The sequence below is a fragment of the Arachis stenosperma genome, chromosome 2 (assembly GCF_014773155.1).
Source record: "Arachis stenosperma cultivar V10309 chromosome 2, arast.V10309.gnm1.PFL2, whole genome shotgun sequence".
Lineage (NCBI taxonomy): Eukaryota > Viridiplantae > Streptophyta > Magnoliopsida > Fabales > Fabaceae > Arachis > Arachis stenosperma.
In genome coordinates, this window is record NC_080378.1 from 106383664 (window position 1) to 106405291 (window position 21628).

General features: G+C 36.6%; 1 protein-coding gene and 1 pseudogene across 1 annotated transcript; both read left to right on the top strand.

Moving 5' to 3' along the window:
- Positions 1–2367: 2367 nt before the first annotated feature.
- On the top strand, positions 2368–2458 carry LOC130964954 (small nucleolar RNA R71; annotated as a pseudogene).
- Positions 2459–19286: 16828 nt separating this feature from the next.
- LOC130963393 (protein FAR1-RELATED SEQUENCE 5-like) lies at positions 19287–19910 on the top strand. Its single transcript, XM_057889516.1, has one exon. The coding sequence runs from the start codon at positions 19287–19289 to the stop codon at positions 19908–19910; it is 624 nt and encodes a 207-aa protein (XP_057745499.1).
- Positions 19911–21628: the final 1718 nt, after the last annotated feature.

Sequence of the window (21628 nt, forward strand, 5' to 3'; positions counted from 1 at the left end):
GAGTGAAGTTAGGCGCCACCTCTTCAGAGAGTTTTTTTAAATTTGGGTTATGTGGTGTGGCGCCTAACTTCAGAAAATAAAGTTAGGTGCCACCCTGTCCACAACATCTTTTTTTAGGGTGTTTGAAACTTTGTCTTAATGCACCTGTTTCTATTCTAATCACTCTGCATGATTAAAATACACGTAAAATAAAAGAAAAACAATAGAAAATCAAACAAAAATAAATAAATAAAAAGAAAATATCAAAGTAAAAATTAAACTTAAGGATACGAAAACATCGGGTTGCCTCCCGACAAGCGCTTCTTTACCATTACTAGTTTGACGGTCAGCTCCTCTAAGGAGGAGGATCATAGGGGCTCAGTTCTTCACCCCTCACTGTGAACTTCTTTCCTGTACTTTTATGGATCAACTCTATATGCCCAAGAGACAGAATCCTGTTCACTGTATGAGGCAAGATTGGGCATGCAGTGAATACCACCTTCATTCCTGGAGAGAAGTCTTCAGTGGGAATCTTTTTATTTCTCCATTTTCTGTGTACTTTTTTCTTTTTGGGAACCTCCTCCTTGGTGGATGATGTATTCCCGACACCAAACTTAGGTTTGATGTTAGGAGGAATTTTGTTGATTATCACCAAAGAAGGTTTGAGCTGCCGATTCTGTTGTGCATCATCAAGGGGTTCTTGAAGGTTAGGATTAATAAGCTCAGTCTGCATGCACCTCTCCTCTTCACCTGCTGAATGCATATCTTTGAAGATATGAAAGACCAGAGGCTCATTATGCACTCTAAGCACTAATTCACATTCTTCCACATCAATCAGAGCTCTCCCAATGGCTATGAATGGTCTTCCTAGGATTACAGAGACATTCTCTTCCTTTCCTGTGTCAAGAATCACAAAATCTGCTGGGAGGAAGAACTTACCCACTTTGACTAAGATATTCTCAACTAATCCATATGCAAGCTTTAGAGATTTGTCTGCCATTTGTAATGCTATCCTTGTGGGTTGTGTCTCTTGGATTTGCGATTTCTTCATCACAGACAAGGACATTAGATTTATGCTTGCACCCAGATCACATAGGGCTTTTTCAAAGGTGGTGCTCCTAATGGTATATGGAATTTGAAAGCTTCCTAGATCTGAAATCTTCCTTAACAAGTTATTCTAAATTATGGCACTACATTCCTTAGTCAAGACCACTGTCTCATCTCCCTTTAAAGGCTTCTTCTTTGACAACAACTCCTTCATGAATTTAACATAGAGAGGCATTTGCTCTAAAACCTCAGCAAAAGGAATATTGATTTGCAACTTTTTGAAGACTTTCAAGAACTTTGAAAACTACTTGTCCTTGGTCTCCTTTTGAAGTCTCTGAGGATATGAAATCTTAGACTTGTATTCAAGAGCCTTAGGTAATGTTGGATGTGTGTCAAGAATAACTGGAAAAGGGTTGTCTGCACGCCTAGGAGGGGCGTGTACTACTGTGTCTTCAATATGCTCTGGAGCTTCTTTTTCAACTGGCTCCTCAGTAACTTGTGCTTCCGTACTTACCACTTGTCTACTTATCAAGGTGATAGCCTTGCACTCCTCACCTGGATTTGGAATTGTGTTACCAAGAAGGCTATTAGTAGTCTTCTGATCAATTTCATTAACTTTTGTGGCTAATTGACCCATCTGAATCTTCAAGTTCTTGATTGATGCTCTGATTTCCTGTATAAAACTTGCCATTAGTGCTTCCAAATCAATAGTCTTTTGAGACTGAGGAGTTGCTTGCTGAGATGATTGAAACTGGTGGTTATTGAAATTATTCTGATGGAAATCGCCCTGAGAATCATTATTAAAATTCTGTGACCTCTGAGGTTGCTCTCTCTACCCTAAATTTGGGTGATTTTCTCCACCGCTGATTATAGCTCTTGGCATATGGATCATTATTGGGGTTTTTAGGAGCATTCCCCATATAGTTGACCTGTTCAGAAAGAAATTGAGCATAATCATAATTCTCACCTTGCATAAAGCTACCAGTCATGTCATAAGGAGCCTCTTGAGGAGCATTCTGAGCATTAACAGCTAAATTCTGCATCCCACTCAAGTGTTGAGTAAGCATATTAATCTACTAAGACATAACTTTGTTCTGAGCAAGAATAGCATCCAAGGCCTCTACTAACAAAACACCTTTCTACTGAGGAGTCTCAGAGTTCACAGGATTGCTATTAGAGGAGTAAAGATATTGGTTGTTAGCAACCAAATCAATAAGCTTAGTAGTCTCTTCAGGCGTCTTCTTCATATGCAATGAACCACCTGTAGAATTATCTAAATACATTTTGGACATTTCACATAAGCCCTCATAAAAGATCTCCAGCTGAGTCCATTTAAAAAACATGTCAGGAGGGCATTGCCTGGTCAGCAGCTTATACCTCTCCCAGGCTTCATAGAGGGTCTCACCATCTTTCTGTCTGAAGGTCTGAACCTCCACCCTTAGCTTAGTCAGCTTCTGTGGTGAAAAGAATTTAACAAAAATTCAGTGACTACCTTATATCAAGTGTCCAGGCTCTCCTTGGGCTGAGAATCTAGCCAAAGCTTTGCTCTATCCCTCATAGCAAATGGAAAGAGCATGAGCTTGTAAACCTCAGAATTCACTCTATTTGTTTTCACAGTGTCACAAATCTGTAGGAAGTTAGAGATAAATTGATTTGGATCTTCCTGTGGGAGTCCGTGATACTGACAATTTTGCTGCACAAGAGTGAGTAACTGAGACTTCAGTTCAAAATTGTTTGCAGCTATAAGAGGCATCACAATATTTTTCCCATAGATATTTGGATTTGGAGCAGTGTATGAGCCAAGCACCCTTCTATTTTGGTCATTCTCATTCGGAATTGCCACATTGGCATTAACAGCATGATTATGATCCATAGTGGACTCTGCAGCTTCCTTTTCAAAGGTCTCACTTAGATTTTCACTAGCCTTGTAAAGTATAGCTTGTTGCAAGTGTCACTTCAAAGTCCTTTCAAGTTTAGGATCAAAATCTGTAAGAGGTTCCTTGTCTCTGTTCCTGCTCATAAATGAACAGAAAATAAGAAAAGTGGAATTCCCTATGTCAGAGTGTAGAGAATTCCCAAATGAGGTAACCTGTGTAAGGAAATAAAACAAAACAACTAACTAGTTAAAGCAAAAAACTTTTGAAAATTATAAATAAAATTAAGCTAGAAAATTCGAAATTTATAAAAAAATGAACCAGAAAATTCAAATAAAATTAACTAGGTAACACCAAACTTAATTTCAGAAATTAAGGAAAAATACTAGGTAGAATTTTTGAATATTAAAGAGCAACAATTAAATAAAATTAAAACTAAAATGCCTAATCTAACCAATCAAACAACTAATAGTTGTCAATCACAGTCAATCCCCGGCAACGGCACCAAAAACTTGGTGCAGAATTTATAACCCACAAACTAACCGGCAAGTGCACCGGGTCGTACCAAGTAATACCTCAGGTGAGTGAGGATCGATCCCACGAGGATTGATGGATCAAGCAACAAAGGTTAAGTGATTCATTTAGTCAGACAAGTAGAAAATGGTATTTGGGTTTCAATTGCATTAAACAGTAAATTTATAGAATTAATAAAGCAAGCAGTAAACGGGTTGTGAAATATATGGAGAAAACAGTTAAGGTTTTAGAGATGTTTATTTTTTGGATTAACTTTTCTTACCAACTATTTTAATCATGCAAGATTCAATTCGTGGCAAACTATATGTGACTAAACCCTAATTTCTTAAACCTTTTTATTATTTTCTAACCTTCATCAACCGCCAATTCCTTGGTCACTTGATTCTGATTAGAGGGTTAAGTTCAAAACTAGTTTATGTGCCACAGAAATCCTAATTATCCAAATATAAGATGATTATATGTCATGTATCCCGTTAAGTCCAGATAATTAGAAATTTAGGAGAAATTATTTTCAAGCTGTTGTTCAAGTGAGACTCTCTAGAAAACCACAATTGAGCCTGTTTTTCAAGCGAGATGATCCTCTAAAGATAACTCTCCCAAGATTCACAAGAACTCAAATAGAATAAGGGTCATACTTCCGTTCCACCTAGATTCATAAGATGAAGAACGAAAACAAATTCTTGAAATTGAAATGAAAATATTAATTAAAATAAAAGAGTAATAGTATCAATCCATACAATAAACGGAGCTCCTAACCTTAATAGTGGAGGTTTAGTTGCTCATGGTTCAGAGAGAAAACAAGAATTCTGAAAAACTGTAAAGTGCGGATTACGATAAGAGAGAAAAGAAAAGCCCGAAGGGCTGATTCTTTTCCCTTTTATATCTAATCCTGATTAATGTAAAATATATTTTCTAAAACTAAATAATATCTTTTCCTAATTATAATTAAAATAAATGTTTTAATCACTAATCAAATAAAATTCTCGTGCATTGCTTCAATTGGCGTGGGGACCATGCCTTGATGATGAACTGACGCCTAACTTGGAAAATTCCAAGTTAGACGCCACCCTTGCAGTTCCTCCAGGGTGTGTTGTGTGTTGAACTGGCGCCTAACTTCAAGAATTTGAAGTACTATGGCAGCTTGCATTCATAACTTGCTTTTTCTTCCGCTCCCAAGTTAAGCGCCACTATGCCAGTGTAATTTTGAATAAAGGATAGACTATTATATATTGTTGGAAAGTTTTCGAATACCGCTAAAATAATGTCAATTGAATATCTATAGCTCAAGTTATTTTGGTTTGAGTGCAAGGAGGTCGGAGTTGACAGAATCATTCACTTTCTTCTCTTTTTCTATAGAAACTCTGTCAACTCCATTCGAATGCTACTTAAAATAAACAGAATTGCACATAACTCAAAGTAGCATTCATAGTTGCAAAAAGATATTTAAATCTTGATTAAACTTAACAATTCAGATACAAATTTACTAGGAAATGATAGAAAAGATTCTCACGCATCAGATGGACAACATATTAAGGTGGTAACCCTAACTAAGATTCACATGAAAAGTGGAGAAGCATGTGTATCTTCATCAACATCATTCCTGATGCGAAAGAGACACCGACTACCATCACTTCAAAATTCACCCCAAAATGATAAGAAGAAGAGTGGAGGTTCAATTACAATGCCGAATTCGGAGTTAGTGAAGAAGATGCAACCTGAGAAGGTCGGTACCACTATAGCACCTGTTATGGTAGAGGAGGAGAATACCCAAAGTCAAAGGGCCTGAGTGTGTTGGTATGTTCTGAATTTTCTTCCATTTGTGTTATGGATAGTACGAACTTTAATATTGTAGCTTGGAATGTTAGAGGGCTTCAAACAAGTTAGCTCGAGTTCACTGTAAGGAGTTAATTAGATGCTTTAATCCAATGGTTTTTGTAGTTATTGAAACTCATGTTCCCTTTGAGAGGATGAAAATTTTTTTGGACATATTAGGATTTTGGAGTGCTGAAGTGGCTGAATCAAGAGGGCATAATGGGGGGATATGGTTCTTAGTGAGTAAAACGTTTACTCAGTGCAATGTCTTTAATATTGATGATCATTGTGTTTTTGTTGGAATCAGAACTGGTTCGAATTCCTGGATTTATAGTGCTGCATATGGAAGTCCTCAACCACATCATAGGCAAAAGCTCTGGGATAATTTGTCGAGTTTGGTTGATAAATCAGTGCTGCCATGGCTGGTGTTAGGAGATGTCAATGAAGTTATCAATCTTAGAGAAGTCAGAGGAGGGGCCTTCAATGGGGTTAGAGTAGAAATATTCTCTTCTACTTTAGACTATTGTGGACTGTTGGACATGGGTGCCATTGGTAAGGATTATACTTGGTATAGAAAATGCAAAGGGAAAATTGAGGTTGCCAAAAACTTGACAGAGCTGTTAGTAATAATCATTGGTGCTTGCTCTTTCTAGAAGCTTACACTGAGATTCTGGGAAGATATCATTCGGACCATTGTCCGATTTTAGTGAGATGCTTTGGTGCTAAAATTAAGAAAAATACGAACCTTCCTTCAGGTTTCAAGCTGTTTGGACCACCCACCCTCAGTTCCATAGCATTGTTCAACATGCTTGGAATAAAGGGTCCCCAGATATGATCAGAAGCCTAAAGGAGGTCCAATCAGAGGCCCTTACTTTAAGCAGAAAAATTTTTGGTAATGTTTTCATCAAGAAAATATCTTTGGAGCAGGAGATTAATAGAATCCAATTGATCTTGGATGGTGTTGATGATGCAACTCTTCGGTTAAAAGAGAAATGATGAGCTTAATTCTGTTCTTATTCAAAAAGAGCTTATTTGGTATCAAAAGTCTCGTGAGCAATGGGTGAAGTTTAGAGATAGAAATACTAGGTACTTTCATCTGCAAACTATTATTCGAAGGAAAAGAAACAAGGTTCATGGGTTATTCTTGGAGGATAGCACTTGGTCCACAGAATCCAATGTTCTCCAAAAAAAAGCTAATGCCTTCTTCCAAAGACTTTTCTGTACCAAAGAGGATGTCGACATCAATGCTCTTGGTAATCCTCCACTGCCCCAGCTGAGTCTGAGTGTTGAAGCCTGTGATGCTCTTACAACAACGGTTACTTTGGAGGAAGTGAGAAGAACTGTCATGGAGATGGGTTCTTTTTAAAGCTCCAGCCCCCGACGATTTTCAAACCATTTTTTCAAACAATATTGGGATGTTATTGGCATGGATATCTAAAATATTGTTAATAAAGCTTTTTTGGGAGAGCTTTTTGATGCATCAGTCTTCGAAACTCTCATTGTTCTTATACCCAAGGTAGACTTTCCTTCCTTCATGAAAGACTTTCGCCCCATTAGTTTGTGTAATGTAATTTATAAAATTATTACGAAAGTGTTAGTTTCTCCTTTTCATCCTTATTTAGCTGATGTGGTTGGCCACCTTCAAGGAGGTTTTATTCCTAGAAGGGGTACTACTGAGACTATCATAATTGCACAAGAAGTTATGCATTTTATGAAACATACTAAGTCCAAGAAAGGTGTCATGGCTTTTAAGATTGATCTTGAAAAGGCCTATGATAGAGTGGACTGGAGATTCTCTTGGTGCTTTTGATTTTTCTGAATCTATTGTTCAGCTCATGATGAAGTGTGTGAGTTCCTCTTCTTTGTCAACCCTATGAAATGGGGATCATCTGAATAATTTTAGTCCTCAAAGGTGCCTTAGACAAGGGCACCCAATGTCCCCTTATCTTTTTGTGCTTTGTATGGAGAGGCTAGCATGTCTTATTAATCACAAGGTCTCTGAAAGTTCTTAGATCCCTATTGCTGTATACCAAAAAAGCCCTAGAATTTCTTACTTGATGTTCGCCGATGACCTTTTCTTTTTTGCAAAGCGATTAAAACTCAAGTGGAGCTTATTATGAGAAATCTTGATCTTTTTTGCAAATCTTCTAGCCTAAAGGTTAAGCTTTCAAAGTTTAAAGCTCAATGTTCTAAGTCTGTGACTACGAGAAGAAAGGACATGCTTGGGGTTTCTCATATCAATAATGCTAGGGAACCAAGATAGTTTCAGCAAAAAACCAGCCAAATGCCTCTGGGTGAATCTAAAACCTCTACGTGGATGGTGCTTATGCTAGGCATTAGGATATTTCTTTTCTTTGTAAATTGGATGGTTCTGAATCTGTTTTCTGATTTATCATGTTTTAGACATTTGGAGAGGGAAGGAGGGTGAAGATACGGAAGCTAATTGAATCAGTTTCCGTGATTCATGTTGCAATGATACTGAACGTATCTCCTCCTAATTTAAATGTGGTGAAACATTTAATAACCAATATTTTAAATCATAAATAAATAAACTAATTACTATATTTATAATTAACTAAGTTGTTCCATTCTTGGCTGATTTGGAGTTGGTTCCATATACTTTTCCTTCTCATATTCATTTCACACAAAATTTGGAAAAATATCTTGGGGGTGAATATTTGTCATGATAGGGCACTTAGGAGAACTATGCAAGAGATCATTGAGAAGATTAAGGACAAGCATGCTGGTGCACGAAATTGCACTCACACTTTTTGCAATCCGCACAACTAACCAGCAAGTGCACTGGGTCGTCCAAGTAATACCTTACGTGAGTAAGGGTCGATCCCACGTAGATTATTGGTTTGAAGCAAGCTATGTTTATTTTATTATTCTTAGTCAGGATATTAATTAAAATTATCAGTTGGAATTATTAGATTGGAAAAATAAAAGAGAATAAAATCGTTACTTGTTGTGCAGTAATGGGAAATATGTTGGAGTTTTGGAGATGCTTTGTCCTCTGAACTTCTGCAATGTAATATTCAACTCAATTGTTTGTAAAGCACGTCTACGGCAAGCTGTATGTAGGGTGTCACCATTGTCAGTGGCTACCTCACATCCTCTCAGTGAAAACGGTCCAGATGCTCTGTCACAGCACGGCTAATCAGCTGTTGGTTCTCGATCATGTTGGAATAGGATCCATTGATCCTTTTGCGTTTGTCATCACGCCCAGCAATCGCGAGTTTGAAGCTCGTCACAGCCATTCAATCCTTGAATCCTACTCAGAATACCACAGATAAGGTTTAGACTTTCCGGATCCTCAAGAATGGCTGCCATCAATTCTAGCTTATACCACGAAGATTCTGATTAAAGAATCTAAGAGAAGCTCATTCAATCTGATGTAGAACGGAGGTGTTTGTCAGGCACACGTTCATGAGTTGAGGAAGATGATGAGTGTCACGGATCATCACCTTCTCTATAATTAAGCGCGAATGAACATCTTAGATAGGAGCATACAAACGTTTGAGTGGAGAAATAAAAACAATTGCATTAATTCATCGAGACGCTGCAGAGCTCCTCACCCCCAACAATGGAGTTTAGAGACTCATGCCGTCAAAGTGTATAAAATTCAGATTTGAAAATGTCATGAGATACAAAATAATTCTCTAAAAGTTGTTTAAATAGTAAGCTAGTAACCTAGGTTTACAGAAAATGAGTAAACTATGATAGATGATGCAGAAATCCACTTCTGGGGCCCACTTGGTGTGTGCTGAGGCTGAGGCTTAAGCTTATCACGTGCCTGGGACTGTTTTGGGCGTTCAACGCCAGGTTGTAACCTGTTTCTGGCATTGAACTCCAACTTGTAACCTGTTTCTGGCGCTGGACGCCAGACAGCAGCATGATACTGGCGTTGAACGCCAGTTTACGTCATCTATCTTTGCACAAAGTATGGACTATTATATATTTCTGGAAAGCCCTGGATGTTTACTTTCCAACGCCGTTGAGAGCGTGCCAATTGGACTTCTGTAGCTCCAGAAAATCCATTTCGAGTGCAGGGAGGTCAGGATCCAACAGCATCAGCAGTCCTTTTTCAGCCTAACTCAGATTTTTGCTCAGCTCCCTCAATTTCAGCCAGAAAATACCTGAAATCACAGAAAAACACACAAACTCATAGTAAAGTCCAGAAATATGATTTTTGCCTAAAAACTAATAATATTCTACTAAAAACAAATTAAAACATACTAAAATCTACATGAAATTACCCCTAAAAAGCGTATAAAATATCCGCTCATCACATGCTAATTAGAAAGGGCGACTTCTCAATAAAGCGGGTAGATTATGTCTTGTTAAGTCGGTCATGTCCTCTATTCCTGTGTACCATATGCAAGTATCTCTTCTTCCGATTGATGCCTCTAACAAAATTAATTCTTTGATGAGGCAATTTCTTTGGAAGGGTCAAGCTGAGAAAAGAGCGCTTAGTCTTGTCAAATGGGATCAGGTTATAGCTCCTAAGAAGTTGGGAGGCCTTGATATTAAAGAAACCAGATGCATTAACTTTTAACTGCTTGGTAAACTTGTGTGGCAGCTGGTAAGTTGTAAAGATACTATGTGGGTGAAGTTTATAATTGATAAGTACTTACAGAATTCTTCAAACAATACTCTCCCTCTTTCAAATCAGGTAACTCATTGTTGGAAGAGCATTTACAAAGCTTTTAATGTTCTAAAAGATGGTTTCAAGTGGAGTTGTGGCAATACTTCTTAATCTCTATGGCATGATCACTGGATCCTTCTGGCATTCTTGGAGAGATCCTTCCTTACATTCATATCAGTGATTGGGAGCTCACTTTGGGGGATATTGTTCAGAACAATAAATGGAATTTAAACTTTCTGGCCACTCCTATCCCGCATTATATTCATGAAGGTATTAAAAATTTAAACCCTCCTGATGCAAGTAGCTCTGAGGTTGGCTGGTTTTGGAAATCTGCAGCTTCAAAAATATACAGTGCAAGGGAGGGTTATTATTGGCTTGCTAAGAGAAGTTTTTCTTGGAATGATAGTATAGATTGGACTTGGATTTGGAAAATGCCTATAGCTAAAAAGGTTAAAGTTCTTATTTGGCTCTCCCTCCATGAAGCCTTGCCAACTGAGACTTTTCGGATGAAGATAAATCTCACCATTTCTGAGAAATTCCCGAGGTGTCATCAGGGGGCTGAAACCATCTTTCATTGTTTTTTTGGTTGTCCTTTTCGAAAGAAGTGTGGTCCATCCTTGATCCTGGTATTTTGTTTTATGGGCCCTTTTTATCTTTTGAAGATTGGTGCCGTAAAGTTATGGTTGATAAGGATTGCATGGCTGCAGCAGGTATATGGTGGATATGGAGAAGTAAATGTAGATGTCATGTAGTGTTTAATTCTGATGAGCATTGGTTTGCCAAAAAGATTGCGTTTCTTGCACACCAAACTGCCCATGATCATATGAATGACGCACATTACAACAACATATCCCATGACTTGCGTGTTTGCTGGGCTTCTCCTCCCTCTAATGTCATTATGATTAATTGTGATGCTAGCGTTCATGTCTTCAAGGATGTGGTTGGATTTGGCTGCATTCTTAGGGATTCGACTGGTTCTTGGATCAAGGGATGTTTGGTCTTCTTCTCCCTTGGAGCATCTTTCATTGTGAATTGTTTGCTATTTGATGTGGGCTGGTTTAAGCTTGGGAATGTGGCTATAAAGATGTGGTTTGCCAAACTGACTGTCTTGACGTCTTCATTTTGCTTCATAACAATTTCGATTTGCAGCATGTTGGAGATAAAGAACTTGTGGATAAAATCTATGACCTACTTGTTAGATGCTGGATTATTTGTTTTGAGCATGTACGTCGTGAGGCAAATCAGGTAGCTGACTGGTTGGCTAAGTTGGGTGCTATGCACGACATTGAGTACACCGAGTGGCTTGAACCTGGCATGGAACTTATGTATGTTTTGTTTTCTGATTTAGCTTAGTTTTGTTTTTCCCTTTGTGGGATTATTTTTATGTTGTTCTTGTTTCTCTTTGTTTTATTATCAATCACAAAAAAAAATCGGTTGGGAGTTAAAAAAAAATTAACTTATCAGTCCCGCCACACATCCATATTTTTTTGGCAACTAAGTTGGTTTAAACCTAACGAAAACTGGTTTCATTAGTGAGAGCGTGTAGACATGCTCCAACTCCCAGCGGCATCGCGCATTTCTTCTTCTTCACGTTCCTTCTTCTTCTCTGCATGCAGTTGCTGCGTTTTTTTCCTTTTTTCTTTTCATTTTTTTGGTGATTTTTTGCAGCATTATGTATGTCTTCTTTTTCTTTGTTTGATTTTTCTTCTCTTTTTCTTGTTTTTGTTCTTGTTAAGAGGGTAAAACAAGAAGAATTATGAGAATGTGAGACAAGAAAATAAGAAGAAGATGCTGATAACGAAGAAAAAGAGGACGAGAAGTTTTGAATTATGCAAAATTTATTAGAAAATAATACCAAAATTCTTAACGATAATATCAACACTTCTTAATTTTGACACCGAAATTTAACTACAAAAATACAGCTTCTCTAGTGTTGCTTTTTTTTCTTCTTATTATTATGATGATGATGATGATGATAAGGAGGAGGAGGAGTAGTAGTTTTGAATTGTTATTCTTACTTCTTTTAGGAGTATTGCTTTTTATATTAGACTTGAATAAACATGTATTACAATCTTATTTAATTGAATAAATTTAAAAATTAAATTGCATACTGATGCGTGAACATTTCTCTATCTTTTTCTAGTGAATTTGAATTCAAATTGTTGAGTTTAATCAAGATTTAATTACCTTTAGCCACTATGAATGCTACTTTGAGTTGTTTGTAATTTTTGTTTATTTCAAATTGCATTTGGATAGATTTGACGGAGTTTTATAGCAGAAAAGGAAGAAAGAGAATGATGCTGTCAACCCTGACCTCCTTGCACTCAAACAGAAATAACTTGAGCTAAGGAGATCCAATTGACGTGATTTTAGTGACATTAGAAAGCTAACTTTCAGAACTTTCCAACAATATTTAATAGTATACCATTTTCTTCCATTTCACTCTGCCTTCTCCACGCTGAACTTGAGAAAAGCTCAAGTTCAGCGTGGAGTCCAACGCACAAAGGATGAAGCACACATCATCCACACTGAACTTGAGAATTCCCAAGTTCAGCATGGACTCAAGGGAAAGCCAATAAATCAACACTGCCTCATCCACGCTGAACTTGAAATTTCCCAAGTTTAGCGTGGATCCTCAATACTCCAGTGGTCCCCATGTACGTCCAAGGGCTTGTACGAGTAGCTAATTAGTTTTGATTAAATTTTATTTTATTTATAATTAGGAAAAGATATTATTTAGTTTAGAAAATATATTTTACATTAATTATGATTAAATATAAAAGAGAAAAAAATCAGCCCTTCAGGCTGTAATCTCTTCTCTTCTACCTCATTCCGCAATTTACAGTTTTTCAAAATCCTAGTTTTCTCTCTGAACCATGAGCAACTAAGCATCCACTGTTAAGGTTAAGAGCTCTACCTATTGTATGGATTGATACTATTATTTTTCTATTTTAATTCATGTATTGATTTATATTTCAAGAATTATTTTCGTTTTTTATCTTATGAATTTGGGTGGAACGGAAGTATGACCCTTGTTCTAATTGAGTTCTTGTATAACTTGGAAAAGCTCTTTACCTGAACAACAGCTTGAAAACATATTCTCCTAAATTTCTAATTATCTGGACTTAACGGGATATGTGACATATAATCCTTTTATATTTAGGTAATTAGAATTTTTGTGGCATATATATAAACTAGAATTGAACTTCACCCTCTAATTAGAATTAAGTGACCAAGGAATTGGCGGTTGATGAATTTTAGAGGAGACTAAAAATGTCTAAGGAATTAGGGTTTAGTCACATATAATTTGCCATGAATGAAATCTTGCATGATTAAAATAGTTAGTAAGAAAAGTCAATCCGAAAAATAGATAACTTTGAAGCCTTAACTGTTTCTCCATATATTATTCACAACTTGTTTACTGTTTGCTTTCTGATATTTTGAATTTACTATTAATGCTTTTGAACTCTCTCAACACTCTTTTCTGTTTGTCTAACTAAGTAAATCATTTAACCATTGTTGCTTAATCCATCAATCCTCGTGGGATCGATCCTCACTCACCTGAGGTATTACTTGGTACGACCCGGTGCACTTGCCGGTTAGTTTGTGGACTTTAAATTCCACATCACATACTAAAAGATCACAAGATAGCATTAAAATTATATGAATTTGCATGTTTGTATTATATTACAATTTTATTTAGTTGAATGGATGTAGGTTCACATTTATTGGATTGAATTCTTGCCAGAAACAAAAAAAAAACCATCAAAATTTCTTAATTTTAACACCGAAATATTGCTACAAAAACACAAAAATTTTACTACAAATATAAAAATGTCTTCTTATACTGTTGTTATGTTGCTGTATTTTATTTTTGTTTCTTCTTCTCCTCTTCTTTTTTATGTTATTGCTGTCATTTATTCTTTTTTTTTAATTTTTTCTTGGTTTTATTTCTCTAAAGAGAGTAAAAAATAAGAATTATGAAAAAATAAAATAAAAAAGAGAAGATGAAGAAAAAAAGATGAAAAAGAAGAAGAAAACGAACCAAAAGATGAGAAAGAGGAAGAAGAAGAGTTTTGAATTATGCAGAATTTATCAGAACAAATAACACCGAAATTTCTTAACAATAACACATATATTTCTTAATTTTTATACCGAAATTTTTCTACGAAAGTACAAACATATATTTTTTAATGCTGTATTTTTTTCTTCTTTTTATTCTTCTTTCTTTCTTTCTTTCTTTTTTCTGTTGCTCTTATTTCTTCTTTTAGGAGCATCGCTTCTCATATTAGATTTGAATGAACATATGTATTGCAATTTTATTTAGTTGAATAAATGTAGGTTCCTTTTCTTCCTACTGATTTAACACCATTATGTGTTTCTTCTTTTTTTTTGTTTGATTTTTTCTTGTTTTTATTCTTGTTAAGAGAGTAAAATAAGAAAAATAATGAGAATGTAAAACAAGAAAGAGAAGATGATGATAATGAAGAAGAAGGAGAAGAAAGAGTTTTGAGTTATCATTAAGTAATTCCGTGCATTCTTGATTTAAATAAGTTTTAGAATAATCTTTGAAGAATTTTTTAACTTTTTCAAGCGTGTTAAAAGTCATCTCAATCTTTGGCACAAGCTGCTCATCAACATCCCACAAAAACTGAAAATATACCGAAAACATTTCCAAAATAAACTAATTTATAATTCAAAATACACTGAATTTAGGAATGAAACAGATTTATCAAAATAATAATTTAGATTCAGAACTCGTACATTACATTCAAATTCAAACCATCAACTATGAACAAAAATTTTCACATACAAAAAATAAAATTATTTGACTGCAGAATCATAAACTACTAACAAATTACATTAACTAAATTCGAATCACACCTCAACCACTTGATTCGATTCAAAACAATAATACAATTCGCAGTTGACAGTCTGAACTTGAAAATACACCGAAATCATTTCCAAAATACACCAATTTATAATTCTAAATACACTGAAACCAGGAACATATTCATCAAAATAATAATTCAGATTCAGAACTCATACATTACATTCAAATTCAAACCATCAACTATGAACAACAATTTTCACAAACAAAAATAAAATTATTCAACTACATTATCATAAACTACTAATGAACTACATTAACTAGATTCGAACCATACTTTAGCCACTTGATTCGATTCAAAACAATAATACAATTCGCCTTGATTCAATTGACATTCTGAACTTGAAAATACACCGAAAGCATTTCCAAAATACACAAATTTATAATTTTAAATACACCAAAACTGGTAACGGAACAGATTCATCGAAATAATAATTCAGATTCAGAACTCGTACATTACATTCAAGTTCAAACCATCAGCCATGAACAATAATTTTCACAAACAAAAAAATGATTCAACTACAGAATCATAAACTACCAGTGAACTATATTAACTAGATTCGAACCACACCTCAACTACTTGATTTGATTCAAAACAATAATCCAATTCGCCCTGGTTCAATTGACAGTCTGAACTTGAATCATTCATTGTCTTCAAAAATGAAATACATGTTCAAAACTGATTTCCCAACTTGATTTCAAAAACTTTGATCCAAATCTTCAAATCAGATAAAAGAGCATTGATTTTGAACGAAGAGAATACAGAGAACGAAGAGAACATAAAGAAGGAAGAGAAACGCAGAGATAGAAGAGAACTTAGAGAACACAGAAAACGCTGAGAAAATTCGGAGAAGAAAATGAAATACGCATGAAAAAGGCATCTATATATATTTGCGTGTTAAGTCAAAAATTTGTTAGAGATAGTGGTGCGTGGAGGTGAATTAGAATAAAACTACTTGGTTGAACTTGGCGGTTAAATGACTTGGATGTAGAGATTAATTGTTAACTTATATAAATTTTGATACCTACTCAAATAAAAAATGCTAAAAATATCTTTTTATAAAAATATTTTGTTTAAAAGTGTGATTTATTTATTTAACCACATTTTAAACAAAAACAACACTTTTATAACATATCGAAATCTAATCTTATAATCTATCATTCTAGAAGAGAAAAAAAATATTTTTGCATGAAGACAATTATAAAGTCTTTGTTAGAGTATCTACCATAAATTTTTAATATGTTGAAAGTATTTTTTTTTTTGGTTTAAGAATATCAAGAACTCAAGTAACAATATTGGTATTTGAAGCTATGATATTGAGTCTATAAAGTGTTTTAGATTGAGTCGTTGAAATTATCAGTAGTCTGATGCAGTATCATTCTACAGTTTGATGAATTTCTCAATAGCTATCTAATTTTGTTAATTAATTAGAAGTGTAAACTTAGTTTTTTTGTTTTTTTTTTGTTTTGGTCGGATGAAGTGTAAACTTAGTTTAAACATGGTTGATTATGCACAATGAGGGTACCAAGCTACTTGAGAGTAGCTTCAAATATGCCCTGCGATATAATTGTGTAGTGTTTCGTGTTTTGAGCTTCGGTCCCGTTTAAAATAAAAAAGAAGTTTGGAAAGGTTTGGGCTTCCATATAAGCTAGAAATTTCCTCTATAGTCAGTTTATGTTAGATATGTCTGTTTTGTAAGGGAAATTGTCCATACAAAGCGGATATTTTGGAATTTCGAATTTTGTACTTCGTATAAGGGCTGATGCATGCAGCTGGAAAAGCATGAATAAGGACTTTGAGAGTTCTGACAAAACAAAATATTAGAAATTTGGTCACCTCACCCGTTCTAATTGGTTATGAATAGTATAAAATAATATCACTATACAGCTTGAAGTTTCTAATGTATAATGATGACTTTTTATTACCTAAAAGTGTAGATTTTAAGCTTAGAATATTACTTGTTTTGTACTGATAAATTTAGGTATAGACAAAATTCTGTGTACTATCTGAGGGAGAAAAAGAAAAGAAAAGAAAATGCTGACCAGTCTCTTGTACTAAACAAGTATATAATATTGGAAACTTTTCAAATGGTCCAGGCACCTTTATTGGAACTCTGAAGATCCATGTATGGTCAGGTTAAATGTTAACATTTTGTCTTGTAGCATCTCATGGAATATCCATTATATCCCTACAATAAATTTAAATGTCACCATAGGAGTAGGTAGGTGCCATCAGCTGAAAGAAAAACTGAAGCCAATTTATAGCTGAGCCAGCCGATGTACAATGTTGGTGGGCTAGAGTTTTTTGGTTGACGTTCTTGGCGGGGCAGTAGTGGGCCTAAGAAGATCAAACATTAGAGGAAATAGTGTAGGCATCCTCAGATTGGTTAGGTCTTAACTGGGGACAAATTTATTTGGGGTGGAGGTCGTTCGTCACCGGTGGTGGGTGGAGCTCGTTGCGGTAGGCCGTGAGGCTCTGAAAGTCAGTCGCTGTCTGCCTGCTGTTGCTTTCCCGGAAGGGCCAGCAGACAAAACCAGCAACCGGTCCGTTGGGTGGTGGTGGTTGTTGTCACTTTGCTTATCCCATCAGTTTAGTTTCTCATCAAGCATCGCCGTCGTTAGTCATCCGAGCAAGTAAGCGTCCCTTAGCCATGTTAAATTATTTTCAATTAATTTTCGATTTCATTAACCTATATTGAATCTGTAGCCCAATGTTTTTATCGTTGTTGAAGTAATGTTATGTGTTAGCTGAAAGGGATGCTGTTTTTGCGGTTGAAAGTTATTAGAATTAAATGTGTTGGGCAAAATGATAGTCGCCTTAATTTGTTGGTTTGAGTTGAAGTTCTAGGGTTTAGGGTGTGAGTAGACGTGGTGTTCCCATCGCCCTGTGTAAGTCCGTCCACCTTCGAGACTCAGTCTGGCAATTTTCATTTTGTTTTCAATTTAATTTCTCCATCGTGACTTTGTTTTTGAAAGTTTAACCTGTGACTAAAATAATGGAAATTTTACTACCGAAATCTGGCGGTGTTGTCCTTGAAAATTCTGATGGTGTTGTTTCAACCGCATTGTCGACCTCATTAGGTGTATGAGCATAAATTGTGTTGTGAAAAAAGAAGAATCTACCGAGTTTGTTGCTTAATCCCGTGACAAACCCCTGAATTTGCTGCTGCAAAGAATGCTTTATACAATTCTATTTTTTTGTGTAAAATCTTTCGGTATTTTTTTTGTGACAACTTGGTTTGTAGCTGTATTGGTAGCAATGTTAGGAGGTAGTGGTGAATGTGTTTGGTTCTCTGTGACCTAGTTGTAATGCATGTGGTGTTTTTGCAAGTCTGTGTTTGGAGTTGGCAAGTGGGGACTGTGAGGATGTTGGAATCATGTTGGATAGTAGATGAGTCGGTAAAGTAAGGGTTTTTTTATCTAGGTAAGTTGCCAACGAAGTTTGTGCCATCCCTAGTTTATTGTTTGTTACAGTTTGACATGTTTGTCTTTTAGGTAATAATGGCATCGAGTAGCAAGATTTGGAAGGATGCGTGTATGTGGAATGAGCCTCTTGCGGATTACTGGATGGAGGGCAACGGTGGTGGGTCGAATCCACAGGTACGATGGGTATACGTGCCATTCTGTTTTTATAGTGTGTTAGTGGGATCTAATTAGAGGGGAATGGTGACTATGATGTGATGAGTCTGATGCGTTGAAGAAATGCTAGATTGGTGTTTTTATGTTAAGTTTGCCGTGGCTGTAGTATTTGTTTAGTTTGCAAAATCGAACTTTCACATTTTAAAGAAAAATGCACTACTTACATCTGTGACAATGAACGTTGACAAGCAAATCCTTTATTAGATAGAATGGCATGAAGATCTTGTTGTGGCCAACCATTATGATGGTTGGGTAAACTGTATGTTAAATTATAACATGACAATGTTATAATTATATTGATTTTATAATCCTGAAAGGAGTTTGTCAGGTCAAGTTTTCAGGGTTGAATTAATAACCATGTCAGTGCCTATGAACAGTGCATTTGCAAAATTTACTTTGAAACTAATTTAAAATGAAAGGCTTTGATGGGCAAGAGCGTTAATATGCATGGATATGCAATATTTAAACACAATTCATTCCACCTAATGTAGTTGGTAGCGAAAATGTTTGTCTTAATTTTTCAGGACACAATGTTTGATACTAGAGTGGAGGAAGATGCTGAGTTATCCGATTGGGAAGGAGGGGGGCTTCAATGTTGCCCGGATTTTTGGGTTTGGATGGGTTGCGAGCAGAAAATGTTCTTGAAATGGAGTTCTCTTCACCTCAGGAGGCAGGCGGCTTCTATAACAATTACAGCCGACTAAAGGGCTTTGCATCACGGCGAGGCAAGACTGTTAGAAACACTGCCGGAGAGATCGTGCGGTACACTTTTGTTTGTAATAGGCAAGGATTTTGAGAGAAGAAATGGTTGGAAAAGGTTGATCGCAAAAGGGAGCATAAGGTAGTAACCCGATGCGGATGCATGGCGGAGATGAGGATAAAGAGGAAAGACGGTAGTGGGAGGTGGTATGTATCGCGTTTTGTCGAGGAGCATAACCACGAACTTGCGTATGGGAAGCTTGTTGATTATCTGCGGTCACACAGGAAGATATCTGAGGTAGAAGTTGCTCAACTAACAAGCATGAGGGAGATTGGGATTAGCATACCTAAGATTTATGAGTCTTTCGCAGCACAACTAGGGGGTTTTAATCTGGTAACATTCACAAAGCAAGATATGTATAATGAGATACGGAAACAGAGAGGTCTGCAAGGCGGAGATATAAGTGCGGCTATTAGGTACTTGGAAGGTGTGGCAGGCATGGATGGGAAAATGTTTTGGCGTTACAAGTTGGGGGCAGGGCAACACCTATGCAACTTGTTTTGGAGCGACGGTCGTTGCCAGGAAGATTATGGGATTTTCGGCGATGTGCTAGCATTCGACGCTACGTATGGCCGCAACAAGTACAACCTACCCGTTGTAGTCTTTTCCGGAGTAAACCATCACAACCAGACATGCGTATTTGGAACAGCAATGGTCTCCTGCGAATCGCAGGAGTCATATATTTGGGTTCTTCGCCAGTTTATGGAATGCATGCAAGGTAAGTGATGAGCGGATAATTTGTACACTTTTTGGCATTGTTTTTAGTATGTTTTTAGTATATTTTTATTAGTTTTTAATTAAAATTCACTTTTCTGGACTTTACTATGAGTTTGTGTGTTTTTCTGTGATTTCAGGTATTTTCTGACTGAAATTGAAGGTTCTGAGCAAAAATCTGATCCAGAGACTGAAAAGGACTGCAGATGCTGTTGGATTCTGACCTCCCTGCACTCGAAGCGGATTTTCTGGAGCTACAGAAGCCCAATTGGCGCGCTCTCAACGGCGTTGGAAAGTAGACATCCAGGGCTTTCCAGCAATATATAATAGTCCATACTTTGCCCAAGATTTGATGGCCCAAACCTGCGTAGCAAACCGGCCTCAGAAATTCCAGCGTTAAACGCCGGAACTGGCATAAAACTTGGAGTTAAACGCCCAAACTGGCATGAGAACTGGCGTTTAACTCCAGAAAACGTCTCTACACATAAAAGCTTCAATGCTCAGCCCAAGCACACACCAAGTGGGCCCGGAAGTGGATTTTTCTGTCATTTACTCATTTCTGTAAACCTTAGGACACTAGTTTACTACTTATAGGATCTTTTGACATTGTATCCGTACCATATACCTCATAACATTTTTGTACACATTTCTTTCCACAGTATGAGCCTCTAAACCCCATGGTTGGGGGTGAGGAGCTCTGCTGTGTCTTGATGGATTAATGCAATTACTACTGTTTCTCATTCAATCATGCTTGCTTCCATTCTAAGATAATACTTGTTCTTAATCCGGATGAATGTGATGATCAGTGACAATCATCATCATTCTCAACTATGAACATGTGCCTGACAACCACCTCTGTTCTACCTTAGATTAAGTAGTTATCTCTTGGATTCTTTTATCGGAATCTTCGTGGTATAAGCTAGACTGATGGCGGCATTCAAGAGAATCCGGAAGGTCTAAACCTTGTCTGTGGTATTCTGAGTAGGATTCAATGACTGAATGACTGTGACGTGCTTCAATCTCCTGAAGGCGGGACGTTAGTGACAGACGCCAAAAGAATCACTGGATTCTACTCCGGTCTGATTGAGAACCGACATATGGAATGCCGTGCCGTGACAGGGCATTAGGAATCGTTCCAATGAGAGGATGGGAGGTAGCCACTGACAACGGTGAAACCCTACACACAGCTTGCCATGGAAGGAGACTTGCGTGTTTGATGAAGAAGACAGTAGGAAAGCAGAGATTCAGAAGATGGAGCATCTCCAAACCTCAACCTATTCTCCATCACTGCAAAACAAGTAACCATTTCATGTTCTTTTGCTTTTCACAATCAATCCTGATAATTTCTGATATCCTGACTAAGATTTACAAGATAACCATAGCTTGATTCAAGCCGACAATCTCCGTGGGATCGACCCTTGCTCACGCAAGGTATTACTTGGACGACCCAGTGCACTTGCTGGTTAGTTGTGCGGGATTGCAAAAGTGTTATTGCAATTTCGTGCACCAAGTTTTTGGCGCCGTTGCCGGGGATTGTTCGAGTTTGGACAACTGACGGCTTATCTTGTTGCTTAGATTAGGACTGTGTTATTTTTGTTGGTTTAGAGTCTTTTAGTTGAGTCTAGTTTCATATTTTAAGTTTGGTGTCAATTGCATGCTGTTGTTTTTCTTGTGATTTTCGAATTTTTTTTTCTTGTTCTTAGTCCCTTTTTGATTCATAAAAGTTCTAA